This window comes from Chelonoidis abingdonii, chromosome 4, assembly GCF_003597395.2.
Source record: "Chelonoidis abingdonii isolate Lonesome George chromosome 4, CheloAbing_2.0, whole genome shotgun sequence".
NCBI classification, from domain to species: domain Eukaryota; kingdom Metazoa; phylum Chordata; order Testudines; family Testudinidae; genus Chelonoidis; species Chelonoidis abingdonii.
The window spans coordinates 82,643,402-82,669,589 of NC_133772.1; the positions used below are offsets into that span (position 1 = coordinate 82,643,402).

The following is a 26,188-nucleotide window of genomic DNA, read 5'->3' on the forward strand; positions in this document are numbered from 1 at the left end:
TTATGTCTCAATGTTCTGTTGGTTTTTTTGCATGAGAAGACATTCAGTTTGATACTGTCCCTGAGACATGACCACAGGCTGACACCAAGGTGGTCAGATTAAAGTGATTGAGCAAACAGTGTAGTTCTCTGGTAGATCTCTGACTTTTTCTCCTTTGCCCCCTTATGTCCTAAGGGCCTCTGAGTGACTATCATTAATGTTTTTGTAAAGTTAGTTCAGTGTTTGTGAATGGAGTTGGTTTGACAGCCTGGAAGATTCGTGTGCTCTGTTTATGAAAAAGAAAGCAAAGCACCATCAATGACCATGTCTGCTTTCCCGACAGCAGTCTGCCTCAATGCTGCCCTGGAGAGATCTGCCTTTAGGGGCAGGAGCCCGAATTCAGAACTCCAGTCGACTATGGAGACCGGCTTCTGTGCTGAGGATAACAAGAGCGAGAGCCAAATAGTGTTAACTGTGGCGAAGGTTTGATTATAGAAATATGGAGGTGTCAGTCATTGGGACTGAAACATATACAAGAAAACCAGAGAGAGGGAGTCAAATGTGCTTTGGGATAGGGAGACGGCTGACAAGACAGGACGCTTTCTCAACAGCCTCACTCAGAAAGCAAACAGGATTCTAATTTTCAAATTCCCCTTTTCTAAAAGGAATCCAACCCTGACTAAGAAACACTTGGTATAGAAAGCTCTCTGGGACAGGGACTCAGTTTAAGCACTGTGCAGGCATAGCACAACAGGACTCCCAAACTGGTTGAGATGTCTAGATGTACTGCAGTATAAATGCTATAGTAATAATAAAGAGGTTTATGCTTTGCTCTGAAGTATCTGGTACTAGATACAAGCGGAAAGGATAGAAGACACAAGGGAGTATTGTTCATTCCTGTGTACTTTAGGTTTTAGCACACTTTTATTTTGAGAAGGTTTTCTTTTTGGTTGATCTGTGTTTGTATTCTATCTATCCATTTTAGGAAACACAATGGCAATAGCTCTGTTTTTGGGGGAGTAAATATGGCCTCTGCTGGTTGATGGGCCTAAGACTTAAGATCCCAGTTACACTCCAAAAGACTGAGCTAGAAAATCACTTTTTAAAACTGGCTAGTCTCAAGAATGGTTTCCAAAAGCTGTTTGAATCAAATTATGCCCCATCTATTCAGGGAGCAATGCCAGATTACTGGAAACTATTTTAAAATTGATATTTAAGAACAATTTCCTAGTATAGTCAATTTTGTAGGGCAGAAGGGACAGCATGAATGATACAGTCCTACCTCACCCATTTTATCTTTGATCTGCACAGCAGCTGTTGCACTGTGGACAGAAGGAAGGGCTGCAATAGTCTAGCACAGAAACACTTGCCTGAGAAGCTGCAACAAACTTCATTTCAATAAAACTGAAACAGTGGCTTATACCAGGAGAAATTACTGTCTCCTTAGCCTTCCTGAGCAGGTCTGTTGTCTCTACAGTACTTTTCCAACCTTGACTTGCCTGAACACCTTTTCAGTTGGGTTTTTTGGCTGTCCAGTAGTCATCCAATCAAGGTGAAATGTTCTCCAGTCACAGTGAGCTACCCAGTCTTTTTTCCAGCAGCCCCTGCCTCACTTCCTGTGTTTTCTTCCTGCATCCTACATAGCAGAGTGGTGTTGGTCTGCCAAGGGGGAGCCACAATGAGTAGCTGCCCAGTGGTCCAGTTTGGAATTACACCTCCCATGTTAACACTGCAATTGAACAAAATACTCTGATTAAGGTAGTTCTAAACAGACTTTGATGATGATAATAAGAGAGATCCTATCTGCTGGAACTGGAAGGGACCCTGAAAGGTCTTAGAGTCCAGCCCCCTGCCTTCACTAGCAGGACCAAGTACTGATTTTGCCCTAGATTCCGAGGTGGGCCCCTCGAGGGCTGAACTCATAACCCTGGGTTTAGCAGGCCAATGCTCAAACCACTGAGCTATTCCTCGTGCTCCCCTGTTGTATTCTAATTTAAGGCACTAAACTGCTCAAATGTATCCCTTTAAAAGGCTTTCTTTACTCTCTGTGTTCACCTGTTTGGACATGCAGCAGCTTTGTATCTCTCCTGCTCTCTTCCTTTCAATAGATGCCTTGTTAATACTTGAGTGCAGCTTGCTCTGAGTGATCTGTCAGCAGCCCAGCAATGAGAGGAAAATGGCCTTTGCTTTCCACACCAGTGAAGGTTCTCAGGCAGGTTTGTTTGAAGGAGCCTGATAAGAAGAGAGTGGAGGCATGAAGCATGTTGAAGTATTCTGGTATTCCCATAGTTACCTGGGCCCTGTAATAGCCACTAAGGAGCAATGCATCTTCACTAGCTCCTTCTCACAGAAGGGATCTATCTCTAAAAGTGACTGACTACCTAGGTATAGCAAGGGCGGGGGAGGATTCACTAGCTTGTCCCCCGGATAGCCCACCCCAGCAAGGCCTCTACAATAGTAGAAGTTACATTTTTAATAGTGAGGGTAGTTGCCCACTGGAACAGCTTACTGCGGGTCGTAGTGGCACTGACAATTTTTAAAATCAAGACAAGCTGTAGTTCAAACAGGAACTAATTCAGGGAAGTTCTATGGCCTGTGTTACGCAGGAGGTCAGACTAGATGATCACAATGGTCCTTTCAACTTTATAATCTATGAAACACACCTTCCGTCTCACTTCAGTGTGTTCCTTCTTGCTCCTCCATTATACAATCACGGCACTTCTCCATCCCACCTCCATTAATCCCCTGCCTCAGATCACTCATCTGTTTTGTCCTGCAGCCTTTCCCAAATGGGAGTGTGGAGCTGGAGCCCCCTCCAGCCTCTCATTTCCTTCTGTGCCTTGATCTCTGTGGTCATTGAGAAGCTAATAGAATTCTGGGCATGTAGTTAGAGGTTGGAGGAAAAGGCAGTAGTCAGGAAAGTCTCTCCTCCTAGCAAGGATCAGTCCTATGTGACAGGGCTCAAACCCCAGTCTCCCTTTCCTACTGCATCCCTGCCTTCATCAGGACCGTGCTAGCCTCCTACATCAGAGCTGGGTATTGGCTCCTATTTGGAGTGCTAGCTAGTGGGAAGGGAGTGAGAGTTCACCGTGACAGTGTTCCCTGCCCCTCTGGAAAAGAAGGCTTCTGTTCAGTGACACCCCTTGTCAAGGTTCCTTCCCCACTCTGAACTTTAGGGTACAGATGTGGGGACCTGCATGGACACTTCTAAGCTTAATTACTAGCTTAGATCTGGTACATTGCCACCATCCAGAATTCCAGTGTCTGGAGCACTCTCTGTCCCCGCAAAACTTTCCCCTCTCTGGGTGCCTTGAGGGAACTTCACCAGTTCCTGTGTAACACAGATCACAATCCCTTGGATCTTAAAACAAGGAGAAATTAACCATCCCCCCTCTTTCCCCCCAACCAGTCCTGGTTGAGTCAGATCCAATTCCCTATGGATCTTAAAATCAAGAAAAATCATCAGGTTCTATGAAAGGTAAGCTTTTTCCTAATTAACGAAAGAAAGTTAAATATCTCTGTAAAATTCAGGATGAAAAATACTGTACAGGGTAATCAGATTCATATAGCCCAGAGGAACCCCCTCTACCTTAGGTTTAAAATACAGCCAAACAGAGGTAAAAATCCTCTCAGCAAAAAGGAACATTACAAGTTGGAGAAAACAAACATCAAGACTTAACACGCCTTGCTGGCTATACTTACAAGTTTGAAACTTGAGAGACTGATTCAGAAAGATTTGGAGAGCCTGGATTGACATCTGGTCCCTCTTAGTTCCAAGAGCGAACAACCCCCAAAACAAAGAGCACAAACAAAAGACTTCCCTCCACCAAGATTTGAAAGTATCTTGTCCCCCTATTGGTCCTCTGGTCAGGTTTCAGCCAGGTTTTCTGAGCTTCTTAACCTTTTACAGGTAAAAGAGACATTAACCCTTAACTATCTGTTTGACACCCCTGCCAGCCCACCCTGCGAAAGACTGAGAGTGGGATTAGAACTAGCAGCCTTGGAAATTTTTGCCCTCTGAGGCAAAGTCATTGTCAGTACTTCAAGGAGGATGTATTGCAGATATTTTGTTGTGATGTGGTGAAGTTACGTTAGCCCTGAAGTTAGTTCAGGACTTTCGATGCCTCAGGAAACTGCAGGATAGCAGCACACAAGGCTGGGTGTTCCCATCAAAGTTGAATTGCCAGCTAAGTTTCAATTTTAGAATCGTTATTTCTGGAAAGAATATGAAAGGCAGAAAGCCATGCCTGGATTCTGCAATACTAGGAGGAGTTCATGGCACCAGCAGTTAGAAAAATGATCTTTAGATCCATAGGCAGAGCATGCTGGCTGTAGAAATCACAAAGAGAATCAACATGGGATTCAGTCTAGAGCCAGACTGTTGGCCCAAGTCAAAGTACAGAGGGTGCAAGTAGGGCTGGCAGCATGTGTTTGTGAAAAGGTGGCTTAAATCTCACCTTTGTGTTCTTCATTCAGGGGCTAGTCCCTTTGCACTTGGAGTAGCATGAAAGGTCCCCTAATTTACACCAGGCTGCAATGGTCCCAGGGAATAAAAATGCAGCTAAAGAGCAGTAGAGTTCAAGTGCAGGGGCATCCAGGGCAGGCCATCTTTCTCCTGCTACACTGGCAGCAGGGAGGAAGGGTGGTGTGAGAGCCCCTGCATTGGCTCTATGCCACTAGAGTATCCCCCTTGCACTGGAAGGATCTTCCCTTGGCTAGTTAAGCCAGCTTTAGAGCCACATTTCACTGACAATGTAGAGCCAAGCAGCTGTCCTTTACTGGGGAGTCTGTCCCCTCATTTATACAGTGCCTTTTCTGATTCTAGCTGCCCCTCCTGGCCCTGTTCTCCACCGTCCTGGTCCCTGTGTACTTACTTGCATCACTGCACAGTGAATGTGATGTTGGGTAAAATGCAACTACATATCTACCCCAATATAACGCTGTCCTCAGGAGCCAAAAAATCTTACCACGTGATATTGAACTTGCTTTGATCCGCCGAGGTGCACAGCCCCGCCCTCCCGGTGCGCTGCTTTACCATGTTCTATCCGAATCTGTGTTCTATCAGGTCGCGTTGTATCGGGGTAGAGGTGTATTCTGATCTGGTAGCATTTTATGCCATCTTTTTGCAAATGTGCAAATGGCAGCGCAAGGCAGTGGAGAATCCAACTCACTGTGTGAGAACTACTCTCCTGGATCTCAAGTTCCCTGCAAGATAGGTCTAAAGTTCCTTGGCCTCCTTATCCTTTGGACAAATGAGCATTGACTGTGTGGTGGGGCCAGCTGTACTAAGCCATAATAACTGGGGATTCATGGGTTGCTTATTGTTCTCTATTTTCAAGTCTGTGTTGAAGAGCACCTGGGTAATAGAGAAAAAGCTCACCACTAATTCCTCTGACTGTACAATATGTTTCCACTGCTAACGATATGCTTTGAAAACCATGGAGGCAGTGAACTAATCCTTGTGGTAAGATATTTGCTTTAAGCCAGGAGGAGAGTGGTTTATTCCCACAGAAACTGCTTAGGGGACCTACCTTTCCCAGCTGTAAACACAGTGGCTCTTCTTAGAAATGTGTCTTAACAGTCATGCCCACCAATGGCAGAACTTCAGAGTTAGTTTTTATGTTGCACATTTGTTTGTTTTAAAGTAGAGGTCCTTTGCCCAGTGGTTGTGATGTTTTGTTTTTTATTTTTATTAGGCAGAAGGAACCTTTACTAGAATTGGCCAAATAGGGCCCTATCAGACAAGAAAGAAGGAATTTTAAGGTCTTTGGGGACAAATTGCAGTAGCAAGGAAAGAAGGTATTTTAATGAATAGTCAATAGTTTTTTTTTTTTAAGTGTATCCTTTCCCATCCTCTCCTCATCCCCCATCCCCATCCAGGAACAATAATGATATTTGTATCGCCTAGAACCTGTGAACTAGGATCTAAGAACATGGCAGAACTACACTACTGGAGACTCCCAAGGGACATGTTTGGTCAGAAAGAAACACAATATTTTGAGGATTATTATGAGGAATTTCAGGAATCCCAGATTGGTAAATGGCAGCTAATACAAAGGTTCCTGTGCTGGTTTTCGGAGGAACTGATTCCATGGCATCTCTTCCTTAGTGTGATAGAAGGAAGATGTGCTTTTTGGGGGGATAGGGGGGTGGAGGAGCTACAGAATTGCTATCAAGAGAACAACAAAAAGGAGAGAGAGAGATTGTGGCTGGGCCATTTTCAGGACCCTCTGGAACATAAGAGATGGTAAAAAATTCAATAAAATTGAAAGGCCCTTGAAGGGTAATTATACCGTATATGAGAGCTCTGGGGTAAGATAAATATATTTCACAGTGGAAAGGTTTTAAAAAAAGTTATACATTGCCTTTGCCTTGGGTATTCAGAAAGGTTTAGAAGAAAGTGGTGGAGAGAAGGGAATTTGTTCCCCCAGTTGTACCTTTACCCGGAAAGAAGTCTGGAAGCTGCCATTTTGTTCTTCACTAAATAACAGGTAGAATTTTAGAAGTCTAATTTGCCTGTGTTTGCCTGAGACAAGCTAATAGATACTGTCATGTTCAACATTTCTAAAAGGAATCTTTTACTCTCTGCTTCTAGCTCCCCAGAAGCTTAACATCATACCTGTTTTACCCTTCTCTGTGGCACTTTGTCTGAGGATCTCTGGGCATTGTGCAAATGTCAATGAAGTAAGCCAACACATAGGACCAGGGTCGCCCAGAGGATTCAGGGGGCCTGGGGCAAAGCAAGGGAACTGCGGCGCTTGTACTTACCCGGCTGCGGTCCGGATCTTCGGTGCTATTTCAGCGGTGGGGGGCCCTTCAGTCACTCCGCGTCTTCGGCGGCACTGAAGGGCCCCCCACCGCCGAAATGCCGCTGAAGACCCGGACTGCCGGCGGGCCAGGACTCACGGGGCCTGGAGCCTGAGGCAAATTGCCCCACTTTCCCCCCACCTCTGGGTGGTCCTGCATAGGACTCCTGAGAGGGAGGGAAGTCTTGATATCCACATTCGTTAGGAAACAGGCAGAGACAATTTAAGTGACTTGCATGAGGTCACAGTAGCAGAGGTAGAAATTTAGATGCTCCTAATTTTGTGCCTTAGCCATAAGACCCTATTTCCTCCAGAGTACCTTCCTAAAACTGATACATGTTTTCACTGCCAAATGTGACTTTCCTCCATTGCACATTGATGTTGGTTTTGATTATCACAGTTTGCTCAGAAGAGCTGGGCTGAACATTTTGGTTTATTATTGTAGGGTTGCTCCTGAGCACTGGCTTTCTCACATTTGGTTATTGTAGGGTTGCTCATGAAGGATCCGATGGTGGAACTGATTTTCTTTTTGGAAAGAAGATTGGGGAATACGTTCAGAAAAGAGACACACATTTAAAGAACTGTGTGGATTTCCAAATGGCGTTAGGAAATCACATAAGAGAGGTGACAGTGCCCTGATCTTGATGGTGTCCTCAGTCCTCCCTTGAGGTCCGCTGGCTGCAGCGACAGTGCAGACGGTGATGGGGACTGCAGTGCTTCCTTAGGTGGCTGGATGCTGTCAGCTCCAGGATTCACTCATCACTTTGCAAAAACAAACCAATTAGCCGTAATGCACGTAGCGCTCTGCTGGTTGCTCCACTTGCTGCCATCTGCTAATACAATATTTAGGCTCAAACTTTCAAAACTGGCTACTGATTCTGATTGCAACAATATTTGGGTGCCCTTCATAACAGACGAGGGGTCAGATTTTCAGAAGTACTGAGCACCCACTTCTGCAACTAGGAGGTCTGAGTGCTCAGCTCCAGTGACACAAAATAGCCCTAACTCTGGCTTGGACAGCTGATGGAAGATTCCCCTGGTGTAGGGGGATCCATGGGTGGCATTACGCCACTATAGCAGCTCCTGGTCCTGACCTTCCGCTCCTGACTACTTGAGCAGGAAGAATAGCATCTGGTATTAATTAGAACAACCCTGTCCCCAAGGAACCTTTCTGGCAGCCAGAGACTGGAGGAGTATGAGGAAAGCCTAGCAATGCTCCCTTCCGCTGCCAGTCATACTAGTTTATTGTATGATAGGGGTCAGTCCAGAGACCACTGAGCCCCAGCATCGGAGTGGGGCAAATGCCTTTGTACACCCTCATTTCTGCTCTGCTGAGTGCTGCTCAGCTGCAGGTGAGGCTTTGGCCCAGGGAGAGCAGAAGTAGGTCCTTAGCTAACATTATCCCTCTTAGGCTTTTTCTACATTTCCAGCAGCGTGCAGCATATATACGCTGTTTTCCCGCCGGCATGGCTATAAGTAGCAGTGTAGGTGGGGAGGCACTGCTTAAGCGAACACACCAGAACCATAGGGTATGTGCCCTACACGGCTCTCTATGTGCCCAAGCAGTGCCTCCCCTGCTATTTTTAGCAGGGCAGTGTGTCACTGCCAGAGCCTTTTACTGCCACGTGTAGCTACACACCGCAGTGTGGACACAGCCTGCTTTTCGCTGTGGCATGTAGCTACAGATACCCTCCATGCCTCCACCTGTGTAGGCCAGGCCTTAGACTCTTTGTTCATTGCTGTGCTGTTAATTTTCTCTCCCAGTAATTACACTGGACCTGCCCCCCATGAGCACTTGGAGGTAGGCAAGCTTTGAATGGCCAACCAGTGATATAAACAGAATCTACTGGTTGAGAAATAAAGTGCCACAGGATAACCTGTTAAAAACAAGAAATTATCTAAAGCAATGAAAATAGTGACATACATGCTTTTTGAAATCCAGTTCATAGCGGAGACTACCACAGGCTTTGGGACGAATGCTTCTTGGTAAAGTCACATCTGTAGTTAGGGAGAGCTGTGAATTATATTTTATAGGTCTGTAATTCCAATCTTGTGTACATTCGGATCCCAAGGTGGATGGATTTATCAGTTTTTTATGGGTTTTTCATGTGAGTCTGGCACTTGCAGCACTATAAGAAGGTCCTGAAATTAGGCATCCTCCTTGCATAGAGATACAAGCTATGTTCTTCAGTGTCCCCACCCTTCTTACAGAGACAATGCAATAGTAGGGTAGTATGCAGGAGTGCCCATAAGCGAGTGAACTTTATTTCCTCCCCCCAGTCACCTGACCTGGGTGAGAGATACAAAGGTTAATACACTTGTCACATAACATGGATCAGTATCCACTGATTCCTGTGGCCGTTGTTACACTGGCTGTCCCTCACCCTTTTGTCAGAGAGTGACAGTCATGGACCCTCAAATATTCCCACTTGACCAGGCCATTCGTTAGTGATTAAGAAGCCTCTGGGGACCAGAGTGGAGTGCTGGCAGGAGCCAACCTCTCACTCAGCAGCACTTTGCTTTGAGTAGCACAGGGTTGCTCCTGATAACCCCCCACATGTGGCCGAAGGATTTAAAACTTTGCTGCTAATACTATGCCTGCAGTTCGTCTCCAGAGTAGCCTGGCTGACTGTGAATGAAATGCCAGTCTCAGCCATGGAGTCAGTCTGTCCCAACAATTCTTCATAAGCTGTTGGATTGCGTGGACATGCACACATGCATTATTTAATGATAGTAGCAATTAGAAGATTAGAATCTAACCTCCATTCTATTAGTCTCTGTACAGATACAAAAACTTGGTCTAAGAATGTATGTGGGCTGTGCATGTGTATGACAGATTACATGTGTGTGCACATAGACCCAAGGATGTGCATTTGCATGGGTAGATGGACATGGATGTGCAGACATAAATAAGTACATATGTCTGTGGTTCTATTCATGCCTGTCAACACATTTGGTGCACATGTCAATGTGAGTGCATGCCTGCTGGTGGATATATAAATGTAGGATGCAGGTATGAGGGTGCTTGGGTGCCTGCAGACATGTGCATGCATACAGTACATATGCCATACAGTACAGTTATCAGTACAGTAGCAAGCATCCCTCATCCTATTGTAAACATAGAGCCTCTGTCTTCAGGGCTCCCATGTTAGTGTTACCATCTGCCTGGCTTAGTTGCAGTTTTCATTCTCTGCCCTACATTTTATGGCCCCTGGATGAGGGTAATGGGAAAGTGCAAACTTCATACTCTTTTTACTGCCATTCTCCATGGTTAAAGTCAGTAAAATGACTACATTAATGATGTCTATATGTTCTCCCTTTACTCCGTGAGCCGTCACCTAGGGAACTGAGCTGGGGCTGCCTTCTGGGCAGCATGAATGGAGAAGTATTACTGTTAAAACCCACAAGGACTCAACTTCTATGGCTTAGCTGGTAATTGGATTCATGTAATCTTCTTTGGTCATCATTCTTTTTTTATTGTATTCATATTCTCTCAGGGACAGATTTTGAGAGATTGGCAGGGATCAACTGCTGCCACCAGCTACAGGATGTACTGGAAAAGATACCAGAAGTGATTGGGAAGGTGTGGGCCTTGGAATAGGAAAGAGACAGACATTAAGAGGCAATTACACAATGTAGGCGTGCGGTCTTGCTTGTATCTTAAAGTATATTCTTAAAAACATGAATATATATTATTATAAAATTTATTCTCACTTCTTTTGGTGAATGTCCTTAAAAGTTTAAACTTAGTGGTGATTGATTTAAAAAGAAATCTTTGAATAAGGAACTGAGAACTGTGAATAAAGAACCAACTTTAGCCTTGTTAAAGTTCACCTGAGCCTACATACATACACCCCATCTGGGGGAACTCTCAGCCTTCAGTCCCCCACTAACTTGAAGAAACATCCCATGAAAAACTTTTCTTTTTTTTTTTTAAATATTGGCAACTCAGAAGTAGGTATGTTACCCTGAAAAGTAACCAAGGTAAGCTTGCCATCCTCTATGGGGATGCGGGGAGGATGTGTAAGGTCTGGGAGAACCTTTGGAAGACACGGCACAGATCAGTTGGTTTGGCCTTGATCCACCACAGCATGAGAGCTTCTAGGTAGAAGAGTTTTGACAAGCAAGCAGATTGTGTTCTACATTTTTGATCACACATGCACGACACACACTAGCATGTTCCGCAAAGCGCTTGTGTGGCAAATCTGCCATGCTCTGTGGGTCCCACATCACCACTTCACTACTGCTAGCCTGGATGCAGCTTGGGCAATGGATAGTGTCCAGCATCAGAATAGAATGTCAGCATCATAGTGCTCACTCTCAGATGCGCAGAGGGGTCTTGAAAAGGGAAAATGACTAGGACTGCATGATCTCTGCATATAGCTTGCTCTCTGTAAAGGACCACATCCCAAGGTTGTTAGACTGCATCGGGGTATTGGCATGTGTGGTGAAAATATTGGTTGGGAGGAGGCAAGATACACTGGTAGAAGAAAAGTTTATTACTTACAATGGGAAGGGAGGGGAAGAATTAGCTCGCTCCCACTTCTAACTTCCGGAAGCATCTCTCTAGTCATATGTGAGGCAGAAAGATGCTATCTTCCCCCAGGAATTTGGGCATATTCCTCTAGCAAAGTCAAACAAGCTTGAGTAGAGAGTTGGTTCCTGATAGGGAGGATTTGGAGAGTGGGTTGTGGTTTCAGTGTGATTATTCCCCCCCCTTCCTCATTTTATCTGCCTGGCCCACAGCATCAGCCTCTCTCTCCATATCTCCTCCCCAGATCACAGGAGTGGCTGACAGCCAAATCCCAATTGGCAAACTGGCATTTGAAGCCTTCACCTCAGTGCCATAACAGTATACCTCTTCTTGCAGTCCTGGGCCAGAAAATCTAGCTCTGATCCTGAAACCAGGCTTCTGTATGGTAATAGAGTCCTGTAAACATAGACTGCCAGGCATTTGCTTTGAAAGTGCCCTTGTCAACTGCAGACAGAAGTTCTTGGCTTCTGTCCTGTCAGCAAATTCTATGATTAACCACAGAAGCCTTGCCAGGCAAGGAAGGGAGTTCGGTACGGTCTGTTCCCAGGTATGCGGTGGGGGAGGATGATGTGTAATTTCAATACTTAGCTCTTTTCTCTCTCTAATTCCATCAGCAGATTGGGAAGGAAGTTCCTAGAAGGAAAATGGTAGCACATGCTATTAACCCGGTTCAGACAAAACATAGAATCATAGAAATGTAGGCCTGGAAGAGTCCTCGATGGGTCATCTAGTCCAGTCCCCTGCAATGAGGCAAGACCAAGTATTATTGAGACCATGAATGATAGGTGTTTGTCCAACCTGTTCTTAAAACCCTCCAATAATGGAGATTGCACAACCTCCTTAGGTAATTTGTCCTATTGCTTAACTATCCTGACAGGAAGGCTTTCCTAATGTGTAACTTAAATCTCCCTTGCGGTAATGAAAGCCCATTGCTTCTTGTCCTGTCCTCAGGGATAAAGGAGAACAATTTATCACCCTGTTTGTAACAACCTTTTTCATACTTGAAGACTGTTATGTCCCCCCCTCGGTCTTCTCTTCTCCAGACTACCCAGTTTTTCAATCTTTTCTCCTAGGTCGTGTTTTCTAGACCTTTAATCATTTTTGTTGCTCTTCTCTGGACTTTCTCCAGTTTGTCCACATCTTTCCCAAAGTGTGGTGCTTGGAACTGGACACAATACTCCTGCTGTGGCCTTATCAGTGCTAAGTAGAGTGGAAGAATTACTTCTCCTAGCTTGTTTACAACACTCCTGCTAATACATCCCAGAATATTAACTGTTTTTGCAAAAGTGTTACATTCTCATATTTAGTTTGTGATCCACTATAATGCCCAGATCCTTTTCTGCAGTGCTCCTTCCTAGGCAGTCGTTTCCCATTTTGTATTTATGCAATTGATCGTTCCTTCCTAACGCCAGGTCTACACTGTAGATGTCCATCGCTATAACTATGTCGGTTAAGGGTATGAAACCCCCCCTAACCCCCTGAGCGACACAGTTCTACCAGCCTAACCCCTGGTGTAGACAGTGCTATGCTGACGGTAGAGATTCTCTTGTCCACAAAGCTACTGCCTCTCTTGGAGGTGGATTAACCAAGCTGACAAAGAAGCTCTCCCGTCAGTGTAGTAGCATCTTCACTGAAGCGCTACAGTGGTGCAGCTGGGCCAATGTAGCATTAAGTGTAGACTTGCCCTAAATGTAGTACTTTGCATGTGGCCGTATTGAATTTCATCCTATTTATTTTAGACCATTTCTCCAGTTGGTCAAGATAATTTTGAATTCTAATCCTGTCTTTCAAAGCCCTTGCAAACCCTCACAAGTTAGTGTCATCTGCAAAATTTATAGGTGTACCTACTATGCCGTAATACAAATCATTTATGAAGATATTGAATAGAACCAGACTCAGGACAGATCCCTGTGAATCACTGATGATTACTCTCTGAGTATGGGTTTCAACCAGTTGTGCACTCACCTTATTGTAGGTTTGTCTAGGCTATATTTCTCTGCTTTGCTTATCATATCAGGTGAGACAGTATCAAAACCCTTACTAAAGTTGATATACACCTCTACCCCGATAGACCGTGACCCGATGTAACATGAATTCGGCTATAACGTGGTAAAGCAGCGGGGAGCCCCGGGCCCTTTAAAGCGCCACCCGAGCCCCACTGCTTTACCGCGTTATATCCAAATTTAGTGTGGAGCCCAGGGCCCTTTAAATCACTGCCCAAGCCCTGCTGCCAGAGCTCTGGCAGTGATTTAAAGGCCCCGGGGCTTTGGCCGCCGCGGGGAGCCCCAGGCCCTTTAAATCCCCACCTGAGCCCTGCTGCCAGAGTTCCGGTTGTGATTTAAAGGGCCTGGGGCTCCCCATAGACTGGAGCACCGGGCCCTTTAAATCCTTGCCAGGGCCCTGGCAGCCATGCTTGGGTGGGAATTTAAAGGGCCAGAGGCTCCAGTCACTGCAGGGAGCCACAGGCCTTTTAAATCCCTGCCCGAGCTCTGCTACTGGAGCTCTGGCAGTTGAAGCACCGGGCCCTTTAAATCATCACCGGAGAAGCCGGTCCAGTCCAGCACAGTGTAGCAGCTTTTGCCGGTACGCCGTACTGGACCAAACCCGATATAATGCGGTCTGACCTATAAGGCAGTGAGATTTTTTGGCTCCCGAGGACCGCCTTATATCGGGGTAGAGGTGTATATCACAGCTACTGGTTCCTCCCCACCTCGACCACAAGGTTTGTAAGGCTTATCCTGTCAAAGGAGATTAGGTTGACAAGAACAAATCCATGTTGACTATTACTTATTACTTCTAGCCGCTTACAAATTGATTGTTTGCCCCATTATCTTTCTGGGTACCAAAATTAAGCTGTCTGGTCTAGAATTCCCTGGGTTGTCCTTATTCCCCTTTTTATAGGTAGCTACTCTATCTGCACTTTTCCAGTCCTCTGGGATCTCTCCTGTCCTCCATGAGTTCTCAAAGATAATCACTAATGGCTCGGAGAGCTCTTCAGACAGTGCCTTAAGTATTCTAGGATGTCTTTTGTGACTCCCTGCCAACTTGACATCTAACTTGTCCTGCCTGGTCTACACTGAAGCGCTACAGCGGCCTAGTTCCAGGGGTGCAGCTGAGCTGCTGTAGCATTTTAAGGGTAGCTGTCTCCTAAGTCAGTGCTTCTCAGGCTATCTGATGTGGGGGACCGGCAGTTTTTTTTCCCAATGTGCTAGGGACTGGTGCCATATTATTATCCTATTTGACGCTCTTATGAGGAAACTTGCCGCAGACCGGTGCCAGTCCGCAGACCACCACTTTGAGAAGCACTGTCCTAAGTAATCCTTAACTTGTTCTTTCTCTATTTTAGCCCGAGATACTACACCATTTACACTGATGTTTCCTGTGTTAGTTGTCCGATGACTGCTAGCCTTTTTGGTGAAAACTGAAGCAAAAGAACCTAAAGAAGAGCTCTGTATAGCTTGAAAGCTTCTCTCTTTCACCAACAGAAATTGGTTCAATAAAAGATATTACCTCACCCACCTTGTCACTCTTACCCTGGGACCAACAAGACTACAACACTGCATGAAACAAAAGAAGGCACCTAACACTTTGGCCATTGCTACATTTTCATGCTAAGTTTGAAGGCACCTATACATCCGAAGAAGTGGGAACTAAATTTGTTAGTCTCTAAGGTGCCACAAGTACTCCTGTTCTTTCACTTTAAACATTCAAAATGTAAAGTGAATCTAGTGCTGGAGAAAGGTGCCAGTTTCACAGCCTTGAATAATTGAAGTCATCTGTTTTTTCCACTCAACTTTCTAGAAAACCATCTCCTACTGAGAGCTAACTTTAATAGCAGTGATGGCATCTGGTCAATTAGGAAACAAAAAATATATATAATTAATTCTTATTATAACAATCTATAGTCCACTAACAACCCCCATCCCAAGCTGCCTTTTTTTCCTTCTTCTCTCCCCGTCCCATGAATGGGCCACTTCACCTTGAACGGTCCCTTGAAATATGTGTTAACTTCTTATGCTAAACAGTCTGTTCCACCTTGTATTTAGCTGTGACACCCTGTGTATCTCTACACTGCAATTAGAAACCCAGGACTGGCCTGCGCTAGCTAACTGTGGATCACACTAGCGGGCTATTTCATTGCTGTGTACACGGTCGGGCTGGAGCCCAGGCTCTAGGACCCTGTGAAATGGCTCAGGATGCAGCCCAAGCTCAAACATCTACACTGCAGTTAAACAGCCCCTTGGCCCAAGCACTGTCAGTATGAGTCAGCTGGCATGGGCCAGCTGCAGGTTTTTAATTGCACTGTAGACATACATTCTGAGTACATTTCCGATACCTGAGGAAGAGCTCTGTGTGGCTTGAAAGCTTCTCTCTCTCTCACCAACAGAAGTTGGTCCAATGAAATATAGTACCTCACCCACCTTGTCTCTAGAACTAATTTATATCAATCTTTGCAGGCAGCTTTCTTAATCAAAAAAGTGCCCATATATGACATCCTGTGAACAGGATGTGGCTAGACAAATTACTCCAGAGGAATGGAGTTTCATCTGGAAAAGAGGACCAGCAACATCAGTAGGTAGCAGAATAAAAGAAAATGTCTTTAAGATACTATGCCAATGGCACCTCACACTAGTCAGGTTAAAATAGAGAGGTTAAATGGTGAAGAAATTGGGGTGAAAAAGAGGATTTTAATGCATATATGGTGGATACGTCCAGTCATTAGAGAGTATTGGGATGCAGTCTGTAACAAAATACCACAGATTGTTTGTTAGATGTTTATTACCAAATGATCCATTGGTAATCCACCTTGGGCTCCTTATTGAAAATGGTCAGGCACAAAGAGAAAAAGAATTAATCTCTCATCTTTTGGCAAATGCTCTGCTATCGGTAGCCTTTCATTGGAAAAAGAAAAATAGCCCAACTATGGAGGAATGGTTTAAATAAAAAAGTGGGGGAGGTTGTGGTTATGGAAAAATTAACACACCAATGATATACCCAGCAAAATAGAGGACAGATAACCAAATATCTAAGTAGCTATCGTTTATTCAGTATTCAGACACAGTGCATTCACTTGCAAAAACAAAACGCCACCTGTCCGTTTTTTTTAAATGTTAACATTTGATATTCAACAGACCTAGTATGTCTATGTGTAATCGGAGATTTCACTCCATTTAATAAAATCACGAGGAACAACTTTGGGGTTTTAATGATGCTGACTCTGTAATTTGGGAACACTCTTTTAAATAAGAAGAGCTAATGACAACTGTAGTCCTGTATAATATCTCTTTAAACAAAAGCTCAGTGTTGTAATGATTATTTGTTTCTGATATTTATATGGAAAAGAATTCTAAACATGTAAGAACTTCCTGAATAAATGAAGTTTTATTTTTTTATATTTAAAGTGCAGCATGAGCAGTAGCAGAACAAGCTTTGCCTATGCTGCCATCTGCCAGGAGGACCTGAAGGGACGATCGCCAGGGGTTGGAGAGGAGTGCAGTCTCTGTGCCCCATTCACTTTCTGCTGTGAACAATCAGCAATGTGCCATCTGCAGGACTGGCTTTCGGGAAGTGGACACATGTCTTGCTGGGAATTGCACTGATATACTCCACCTCATTTCCCACCGGTGGCAGAAGAGCTATCAACTCTTAAGAGCTTTTTGATCACTATCACAGTCATTCCATTAGAAATCCTGTCATCACATTCAAGCTTCTCTTTGCCTTTAAGAGCCTTCACAAATCTGCTCCTCCCTGCTCATTCATTCTTGTTTCTTATCACATCTAGCCTCCATTTCACAGATTTTAGGGCCAGAAAGAATCACTGATCATTTAGTCTGCTTCTTCAACAAATGGCTCCATGGTTTCTTTCAAGATGCCCCCCGTACATAAAATGCTGTCTTTGAATGAAGGTGTAAGGCCACTAATCTTGCCTCCTTCCTATCCCTCCTCCAGAGCCATTTCTGCTGTGATATTTACAAGAAATCAACCAAGCAATGAAGGCTAGGTGGTGTGGTGCTTTGGGATTAGATGGATTTTATAAACACTTAGATGATTTAGAACCATTGTGTTGTGCAATTGCTAATCTGTGTAACTGTGTAATCTTATTGTTTCTTGCATCTCCCCCCACGCTTCCTTTCTGTTACTCACATGTTGCATCTTGTATAAAATAGAATGTAAGCGCTTCAGGGTAAGCGCTGCGGCTTCCTATACATTTACACAGTGCCTAGCAGGATAGGGTCTGATTTCATTTGGGGCCATTGGGCATTACCAAAATCCAGCAAAAGAGAAATGCAGGCCTTGTTTCGGAATCTTTTAATCAGCGAGGAACCTCAGGAGTTAGATGTAGAGCTGGTTGGAAATTTTTCAGTGGGTCATTTTCCCGTGGGAAAATGCTGATTCACTGATGTTGAAATGTTCCCTGGGAACATGTGAATTGCCTCAGATCTTCCTCAGAACATAGGCAGGTTTCAAATCTAGCATGGATTCTTACCATCCTTAGTAGCCTCGGTGGACTGCCCTGGAGTTGGGATGCTTGGGCATCCAGGCCTTATGGCTGCACAGCAAGGTGTCTGGGAGCCAGGGCCAAGCGGAGAGCTTCAGAGCTTTGACTTCCAAGAAGATATTTTGATTAGAAATTTTCTAAATGAAACATTCTGGTTATTTCAAACTGTGTTTTTCCAGAATTGCCCTTCTGCAGGAAATCTTGAAGTTACTACTTTTCATTTTGAGACAGTGGCTTTTTTTCTCCCAAAGTGTTGGAATTTCTCACAGAAAGGGGCATTCTGACTTTCAAACCACTCTGGTTAGGAATTGATGGGGTTGTCACTTGAGGCATATGTATAGGGATAATGTTGCCACAGAATTTACTGGGAGTTATGTACACTGGTGTGGCTGACAATGCTGTCAGTTGATAAGTGCATAGTTACCTGGTTCATTCCCAGCACAGCTGATAATTGTGGGCAGTTGAGTTTTCATTAGTGATTGTCACAAGGCTCAGAAAAGACCAGTTATGGTTGGTCTGGTGAACTAGCTGCTAGTCAGTGCAAAGTATGGCCTGCAGGAGGCCTGTGCAGTTTCTGGCCCCAGTCCTCCATTGTGTGGACTAGATACCTATTTGGAAAAATAAGAGAGAAGAGAGAACGTTGACTTGGCCTCGAGTTAGTCCCTGGGGTAGATAATTATCAGTAAAAAATGAGAGCACCACAACACCACTCTGGGAATGCTGACTCTGCTTTAGAAAGGGTGCAGTTTTAGTCTGGACTGAACACCAGATGCACCTGCACAGCAAAGCTGGCCACCAGAAGGGGGCGCTGCTAGACGGACGCATCTCCCTGTTTGGTCACCAGTGGACAGGCGTACAGCAACAGGACTTGAACAGAAGCAGTTGTGACTTTGAGAGAAGGTGCTTACTGCATCTTTCAATGCTTCTCTTGCTGAGTTTTATTTTGTAAGGCCCCAGAACATTTTGAAAAGACATTTCTGAACTTACTAGAAAGAAAGACTTGAGTTTGCAGAAAGCATTCGGGCTGTAGGAGTTCTCACCCAACAGAATGCAAATACAGCTCCTACAGAGTGGGGAGGAAGTTAGAAAGGCTTATGGAAATTATTTAGAAGAATCTCAGCCCTGGACTGTGTCCTCCCCTCCCCTCTCCAGACAGTGATAGCTCCCTGTGCTTTGTCTTCTCTGGATAGGAATAGTTCCTCTGATCCTTCTCATAACGCCTGTCCTCCCTCAGACACTGTTCTGGCCTTCCCTCACCCCATCTCCTACTCCTACCCCTAACTAGCAGGTATATATATCAGTTTTTTCTCTTGAAATCACATGAAAATGGAGGAATGATATGAAAACTCATTGGTCCAGGTCTCTCAGCTCTGCTGAGAAGGAACCAAGTAACAGGACACTGAATAACTGCTGGCAGTTCCCCATATCACCCTCAGGAGCATTAGTGACATGCACTGCACTGAAGCTCTCAGTGGAGGTGTTACACCTACACACGTCTCAGGCAACAACCCTATTGCCCTCTAATCCTCAGAGTTTCTTGGTTGATTAAATCATTCTTAGGTTAGGGTCTGAATGGCTCAGAGAATTCTCTAATGACTCTGTAGTCTTTCACTTGTAGGGCAACCAGTTTGATATTGACTCAAAGTCTGCAGCACCTGAAGGCTAGTCAGTGGCCTATGTAAAATGGGTTAGTGGGAGGCACGGTATGGCTTTGCAGGTATCCTGTCCTCAGCTCCCTCTGGCTTCTTGCAATAATTGGTTCCCATGCCAGAATACTTAAAGACCTCTCTAGTTGGTATCATTTATTAATTCTTATTGGCACTTTGTCCACCCAGTTCCAAACCTTCTTCCATGTAAATCAGGAGTCCTGCAGCCACGCCTCTTTGGCTTGTGCTGTGATTAAAGCAGGTTTTTCTCCATGACTGAGGAGTCCCATGGCCCCCTGCTGGGGGCCGGCCTGTACTGTGATTAGAGCCAGTTTCCAGCTCTACTTCACAAAGCACCTCTTCTCTCCTTTGGTTCGGGGGGGCCCCAGAGCCCTCCTGGGGCTCTGCTTGGCAGACAGGCAGTCTCCTTTCTGAGCTGTCTCCCTTTTCTCCTCTTTTTATCTTTCTGGGGGCTTCTCTCTTATCTCTAGACCTGGACTGACTTTTAAGCATATGACCTACCTGTTATGTGGCTACACTAATTTTTCCCACCTGAGGAGGAGGGTTGAATGAGTCATAGGTGAGGCTGGACCCATTACCTCATAAAGGGGCCAGTCACCCAATGACAGTGGGTCTCAGTTCATTGCCTAGTGGGACAGGTGCGCACTTCATAAAAAACATGACAGTGAGCGCTGGTTGGTCATCTTAATGGTTCTCATATAAGAGTGAGTGGGCCATGGGCACTCATTTGTCTTCCCTATGTTCAATTCTACCCCGATCCTTCTCCTTTCTCAGAAACAAACAGCAGATTAACCTCCTCTCCCCACAATAATTTTCCTTCCCTTTATGCCATTTTTAGGTAAATCTGTTCGCTCTGCCATTTCACTCTGTCCATTATTTGGATGCCTTTTCTCCTTTGGAAGTCTTCCTTCTCTGCCAAACAAATTCTTCTCTCACTCACCTCCCACCAGTATCTCACTTTCTATACAGTATGAAATTGCACTGGGAGAGGCATCATGTTACAGAGCAGGGAAGTTTTACGCTCACTCTCTCTGGCATTGGTAAGACCACACCTGACATTCTGCAGTTAGTTCTGGGTATCTTGTACCATAAAGCTGTCCAGAGGGCGCCTGAGGAAGGAAGTTAGAAAGCAGCATCTGAACAAGGGACTGGAGAAACTGATTTGTAAGGATAGATTTAAAAAAAAGTGAATTGGTCAGATTTGTTTCTGGTGTAACTCTACTCAAGTCAATGGAGTTACACCAGGATGAACTTGGGACAATGTGTATAGCAGCGGTCAGCAACCTTTCAGAAGTGCTGTGCCGAGTCTTCATTTATTCACTCTAATTTAAGGTTTCACGTGCCAGTAATACATTTTAATGGTTTTAGAAGGTCTCTTTCTATAAGTCTATAATACAGAACTATTGTTGTCTGTAAAGTAAATAAGGTTTTTAAAATATTTAAGAAGTTTTCATTTAAAATTAAATTAAAATGCAGAGCCCCCTGGACTGGTGGCCAGGACCCAGGCAGTGTGACTGCCACTGAAAATCAGCATGTGTGCCGCCTTCAGCACACGTGCCATAGGTTGCCTACCCCTAGTGTATAGCTTGGCTAAGCAGTGATTAAGATAGGATAAATCTCTACAGATATTTGAAGGATGTAATAGTAATTGTTTGGGAGGGGGAGGGTTGAACTTGTTTAGGGTGATGAAGAAGTTATTCCCTTTTAAAACCTTTTTCTCCACTCTCATGTCTCTTCCTGTAACTTACATTCCCGTATACAGACACAAGGTCCTTGTTCCAAACCCCCACTCAGCATGACTAACTATATCTCTACCCTCAGCTTTCCTTTTTATTCTCACCCTTTATGCTTCCAGAAGCCAAACTTGAACGTATTTCAATAGATCTCTTGTGCCTTTTGACTGTAAATCAGGCAATTCTGTATTATATCAAATGCTTCCCTGAATCCCAGATATCTTATGTCTGCCAGTTCCTTAATGTACAGCAACGGTTCAGTTGAACAGGGGCAGGTGTAACAGCTGAGAACACTCCTCTTTGTTTCTCTCACTAGCCAGTTAAAAGGGCACCCTCAAATCCCTGTTTGCTAAACTGAGATTTCTGGGGGCATGAACCATGGAGGGCACCATAAGGGTCTAAGATTATTTCAATACCTTACTTGCCTCATCTGTCCTATATTGCCTGGGATTCAGCAAAGTAGGGGTCAGTGCTACTTCTTTCAGAACTAAAGGACTTTTTCCTCCTGTATTCTTCATAGTATTACTTGTTTCCAGTAAGCTGATTTGTAGTCACGCTACCCTTCATCTCCCTCATTACCTCTGAGTACCAGCTCAATCCAAGTCCTCCTGGTAGCGCAGTGTGCAGGAAACCTGCACTGCTGCTGCCTGACAGCCAGCCTCTTAATCACCAATCTGTCAGCTTTCACCAGCACTAAGATTAATGCTAGGAAGAATGAAACCGCCTAAAGTTTTTTTCATCTCTGGTTAATCCTATCATCAAAAGGGATATGTCTCATTTCTCGACTTCTCTCTTGTAGTGTTGTTAATGTACTCGTATTCCTCCCAATGAGATGAGACCCAGTGATGTCCTTATTGATTTTTCTGCCTGTCTTTGTTCCTTTCAGAGTTCCGGCTGGGGACTGTGTGGAAGGATGGCTGCTGCAGAACCCCTGACTGCCTTCTCACGGTGGTACCTCTATGCTATTCATGGCTATTTCTGTGAGGTGATGTTTACGGCTGCCTGGGAGTTTGTGGTCAACTTTAACTGGAAGTTCCCAGGTGTCACCAGTGTCTGGGCGCTCTTCATCTATGGCACCTCCATACTCATCGTGGAGAAGATGTACCTGTATCTGAAAGACAAGTGTAACATTTTAGTGCGATGTCTAATTTACACCCTCTGGACATACCTTTGGGAGTTCACAACTGGCTTCATCCTGCGCCAGTTTAACGCCTGCCCTTGGGACTATTCACAGTTTGATTTTGACTTCATGGGCCTCATCACCCTAGAGTATGCCATCCCATGGTTCTGTGCTGCATTCATCATGGAGCAGCTGGTTATCAGGAACACCTTGCGCTTGCGATTTGATGAAAATGCTGAGCCAGGGGACCCCACCGCCACAATCACCTTGGCCAACGGCCATGTCAAAACCAATTGAACAATAACCCAACACCACACTAAAGTGAGAGAGCCCACCCACATCCCAGATTGGTCTCAAAGACTGATACTTCCTGTATGATACACAATCCCCTTTATGATGGGGGCATGCATGGGATATAGCAGAATAAAAATGGAACCAATAGATTTTCTATGGATTTTATGTTTTTTGGCCATAAGAAGCAGTGTCAGCTACTTGTTGGTTAGGTAGTTTCTGACTTTTAAATTATTATGGAAAAAAATAGTCCTGTTAGCTGCATTTTACTGGATGCGGAGAAATGAGAGAAAATGCTACAGTTGAAATGTACACAAAAAACAAACTAGTGGATGGGCATAGATGCCCCGGCTAAATTAGTGATTTGGCTTATTCCATTAGGCAATATTCAGGTGCTTGCTTGCAACCAATACCTCCCATGGGACCTGAGATGCTGCAGGATCAAGGAAAATCAATCTGCTGTTGAGAACTACTCAACAGTGGTGCTCTACTGGGGAGATAGACAGCGCCCCCTCTCATGGTCTCCCTGACCCTTCCCTGAGGTTCTTTATTGCACCATAGTATGTTATGGTGCTGGACATCTTGCTGGATTTATATGAAACTTGTACTTCTTGAATTCTCAGTCCTGATGCTCACTTGAGTTTTCCCCACTCCTTTTTATAAATAAAAGGCCTTTTCTGCCGGGTGTATTCCACCATACTCCGTGCAATCTGAATCACGGCAAAGTGGCCAAAGAGAGAAAGAGCTGAAGTCTTCCCCTCACAGTGGAACTCATCACAAGAGCTGCTCCAAGCTCCAGCTCCATTTCCAGCCAGGCAAACCTAATGGAGATCTAAACACCATCTGGGGTTTTCTGCCTTCCTTCCCAGGGATTTCTCTGTCACTAAGGATGCTGATGACTTAATTCTGACTGCAGCCCCTTGCACTGCCTGATGTCAAAATCCTCATTTGACTAAGGCAGCAACCAGGAATCAGTCGGAGTCCTCTAGGACAGACTATGTCGCCTGTGTCTGTTTCCTCCTGCACCAGTTGATCTTGTCTCAGCTTGGCCCAGTGTTCTTCTCTGAGTACTGACTTTATTTTCCCTTCCCAAATGCTATTTTAAACTAAGTACAGCAAACCCTCTCCATAAAGCTGATTTGGAAAGCACAGGATGTGCCTCACTGCGTGATATCAGGAAGTATGTCAAAAAAGAAAGTTTCTAAGGAGCACAGTAGAGCTATTCCTCAATTTCCTCCAGATGAAGATTGAGTTGTGTTGTGAGAGGGGCAGCAGGGAGGTGGAAGGGCTGCAAGGTACTGTTGCTCTATTTTAGAGCTATCTCAGCTAGAGACAGTTTCAAATTTAGCCACTTGGAAACAATTTTGAGGCTCCTGGGGAGGTGGTGGTATGAAAGATGCATAGCTCTGGCAGCCACACATTAATTGTTTGTCCTGAGGACTCTCCTTGGGCTGCTGGCATAAGCAACAAGGATGCATTGTACCACATGGCAGTCTTCTCTCACTCAGAGCTTTATGAGGAGGGTGTGCTGTAAATAGGATATGGGGCCTGATTAATTCCAGGTGTCATTCCACCAAAGTCAGTGGCTTTGCACCAGCAATGAATTTGGTTCAAGATGTGAATGTGTGGAGTCTCTCTCTTCTGTTGTGTAGGGAATGGCTGGATTATTACCATGTTGCTCCATGACTGTTCTCTCTAGCCAGCACTCAGCCCATAAACTGCCTATTGGTCTGTCGAATTTCATTCCAGAGGGAAAAGAAACTCTGTTGCTATCAATGGAATTGTTTGTTGATTCTTGTTCAGAAGCAGCAGCGTTACCAACACACACAGTGTTAATTTTTTCTGTACTGCACAAAATGCAATTGTTTTATTCCTCCCTATGCCCCATTTCACATGATATCCTTTGCCGGCAATGGACATGTGAAAGCAGTGGCAGCAAGGAGTTAATGAGCTCTGTCCTGTGGTATGCAATGTCTCCTGAAATACCCAGAACATAGAGAGAGGTATTAGTATTCCCTTTTTGTAGTTCATTTAATTAAACCAACAAACAAAAAACAGAGAATAGAAACGTGTTTTCCATGCTATGATGCCAGTACCATGAAATCAAAGAATTAATAGGTTCAGTTTATCAGCTAGGTAAATGATGGTTTCAAATATTTAGATCTAAGCAAAATAATCCCTTTGGGTGTACAAATGATATGGATGGGTAATTAGCACATGGGGGCAATTCATAGGCAGTAGAGTCAGATATTTGGGGGTCAGGTGAGGGACAGGAGGTGCAGACAGGAACTGGGACATGCCTATCCATTGTGGCAGTTGCATTCATGAAGAGAATGTGTGAGGGTGACTAACCTCAGTGTCTAAATCCAAGGACCTTCTAGCTGCCCAGTTTAACTCTGGTGTAGCACTGCCTTCCGTGCAGCATGCAATGTCTGCATCAGTCATGCCCTCACTTTGAAGCAGGTTGCACTGGAACCTTGCCGTTATGGAAACATTAAGAAGGTTTAAGTGGCTTAGTGAATTGACAGAACAACCAGTGACCCCACAGTTATGACTCTTTGGTGGGGGCAGCTATCCACTGTGGTGACCAGCACTTCAATCGTGTGTTCTTTGGCTTTAGAAACTCCCCAAGTGCCACTGTTCTTGCACAGCTGCATAACAATCAGTGGCTCACTTAAGGAATGGTCCCTGAGTGGCCTTTGCCATGTGGCTATATCATGCAAATCAGACTCAGTTGCCCCCAAGTTACCATTGTGGCACCTATTCAAGCTCCTTTTTCACCAATGACTGACAAATACCGCTCAGCTCTTGCACACTCACAGGGCTCTAATTTACCCACAAAAGTGCACTTTACTTGCAGTTTGCACACCAGGAACTGAATTGGACCCAGTACACTATTAAATCACTGTGTAGCATCTACTGGGTACTCTCCTACTATTACTGGGTACCCTGGCACCTTTCAACAAAGATACCATTGGCCAGATTTCCGAAAGTGCTGAGTGTTCTCCAGTTCCTGTTTTCTATGGTACCTGCTAGGTGCTGAGCACTTCTGAAAAGCTGGCTATGTATCTGCTGCTACACCATGCAGGGCTCATTTCTCTTTCTGAAGAGCAATGGTGGCTGCAATCAGAGATTTAATTTCCCCTTCAATACACGTGAATACTACTGATACGATTTTACAACAAGGGTGCCCAAACTACATGACAGCAAGGCCCACATTAGCAGCTCCTCAGGAGCCATACTTAAAGTGCAGAGACATTTAGATACAAACTTTTATCACACACACCCCCAGACCCACATATGAAGGCCTAATATTTGCTTGTACGTGTATCTTCAATAGATTAAAATTGCCTGTTTGAGTTCACCAGCAATAAAAACTTGTGATTTATCAGCTTTGTCCTCACTCTGCAGCTTCTGGGAGAGGGTGGCCCAGAGCTGCATTTCTGGATACGATGGGCCACATTTAACCCTTGGGCTTCACTCTGGGCACCTCTCTCATATTTCAAGGGCACCTTCCATCCCAAAGGATCCCCAAGCAAGTCACAAAATATATACACTG

At 44.7% G+C, this 26,188-nt stretch overlaps 2 protein-coding genes and 1 long non-coding RNA gene across 11 annotated transcripts in view; 2 read left to right on the forward strand and 1 right to left on the reverse strand.

Moving 5' to 3' along the window:
• The window catches only part of TMEM229B (transmembrane protein 229B), a 61,478-nt gene extending 35,461 nt beyond the window's left edge, over positions 1–26,017 (forward strand). For 6 of the 7 annotated variants that reach the window (XM_032774780.2, XM_032774786.2, XM_032774788.2 and 3 more), the window contains one exon: positions 22,105–26,017. In XM_032774780.2, the coding sequence (XP_032630671.1) occupies positions 22,105–22,635 (531 nt within the window). In that variant the 3' untranslated portion in view covers positions 22,636–26,017. Of the gene's footprint in view, positions 1–10,151; positions 10,421–22,104 lie in introns of those variants that run through there. The other variant, XM_075065393.1, reaches the window with a different exon arrangement.
• Positions 1–26,188, forward strand: part of RAD51B (RAD51 paralog B) — a 689,205-nt gene that overhangs the window by 86 nt on the left and 662,931 nt on the right. The window lies entirely within an intron of this gene.
• Positions 3–5,969, reverse strand: LOC116821497 (uncharacterized). 2 transcript variants are annotated; one of them, XR_004372924.2, is made up of 3 exons: positions 4,437–5,969; positions 2,035–2,211; positions 3–1,708 (listed from the first exon to the last, which is right to left on the reverse strand). It is a non-coding gene; the product is annotated as an uncharacterized LOC116821497 (long non-coding RNA). The 2 variants fall into 2 exon arrangements; XR_004372925.2 differs by having other exon boundaries at positions 3,682–5,969.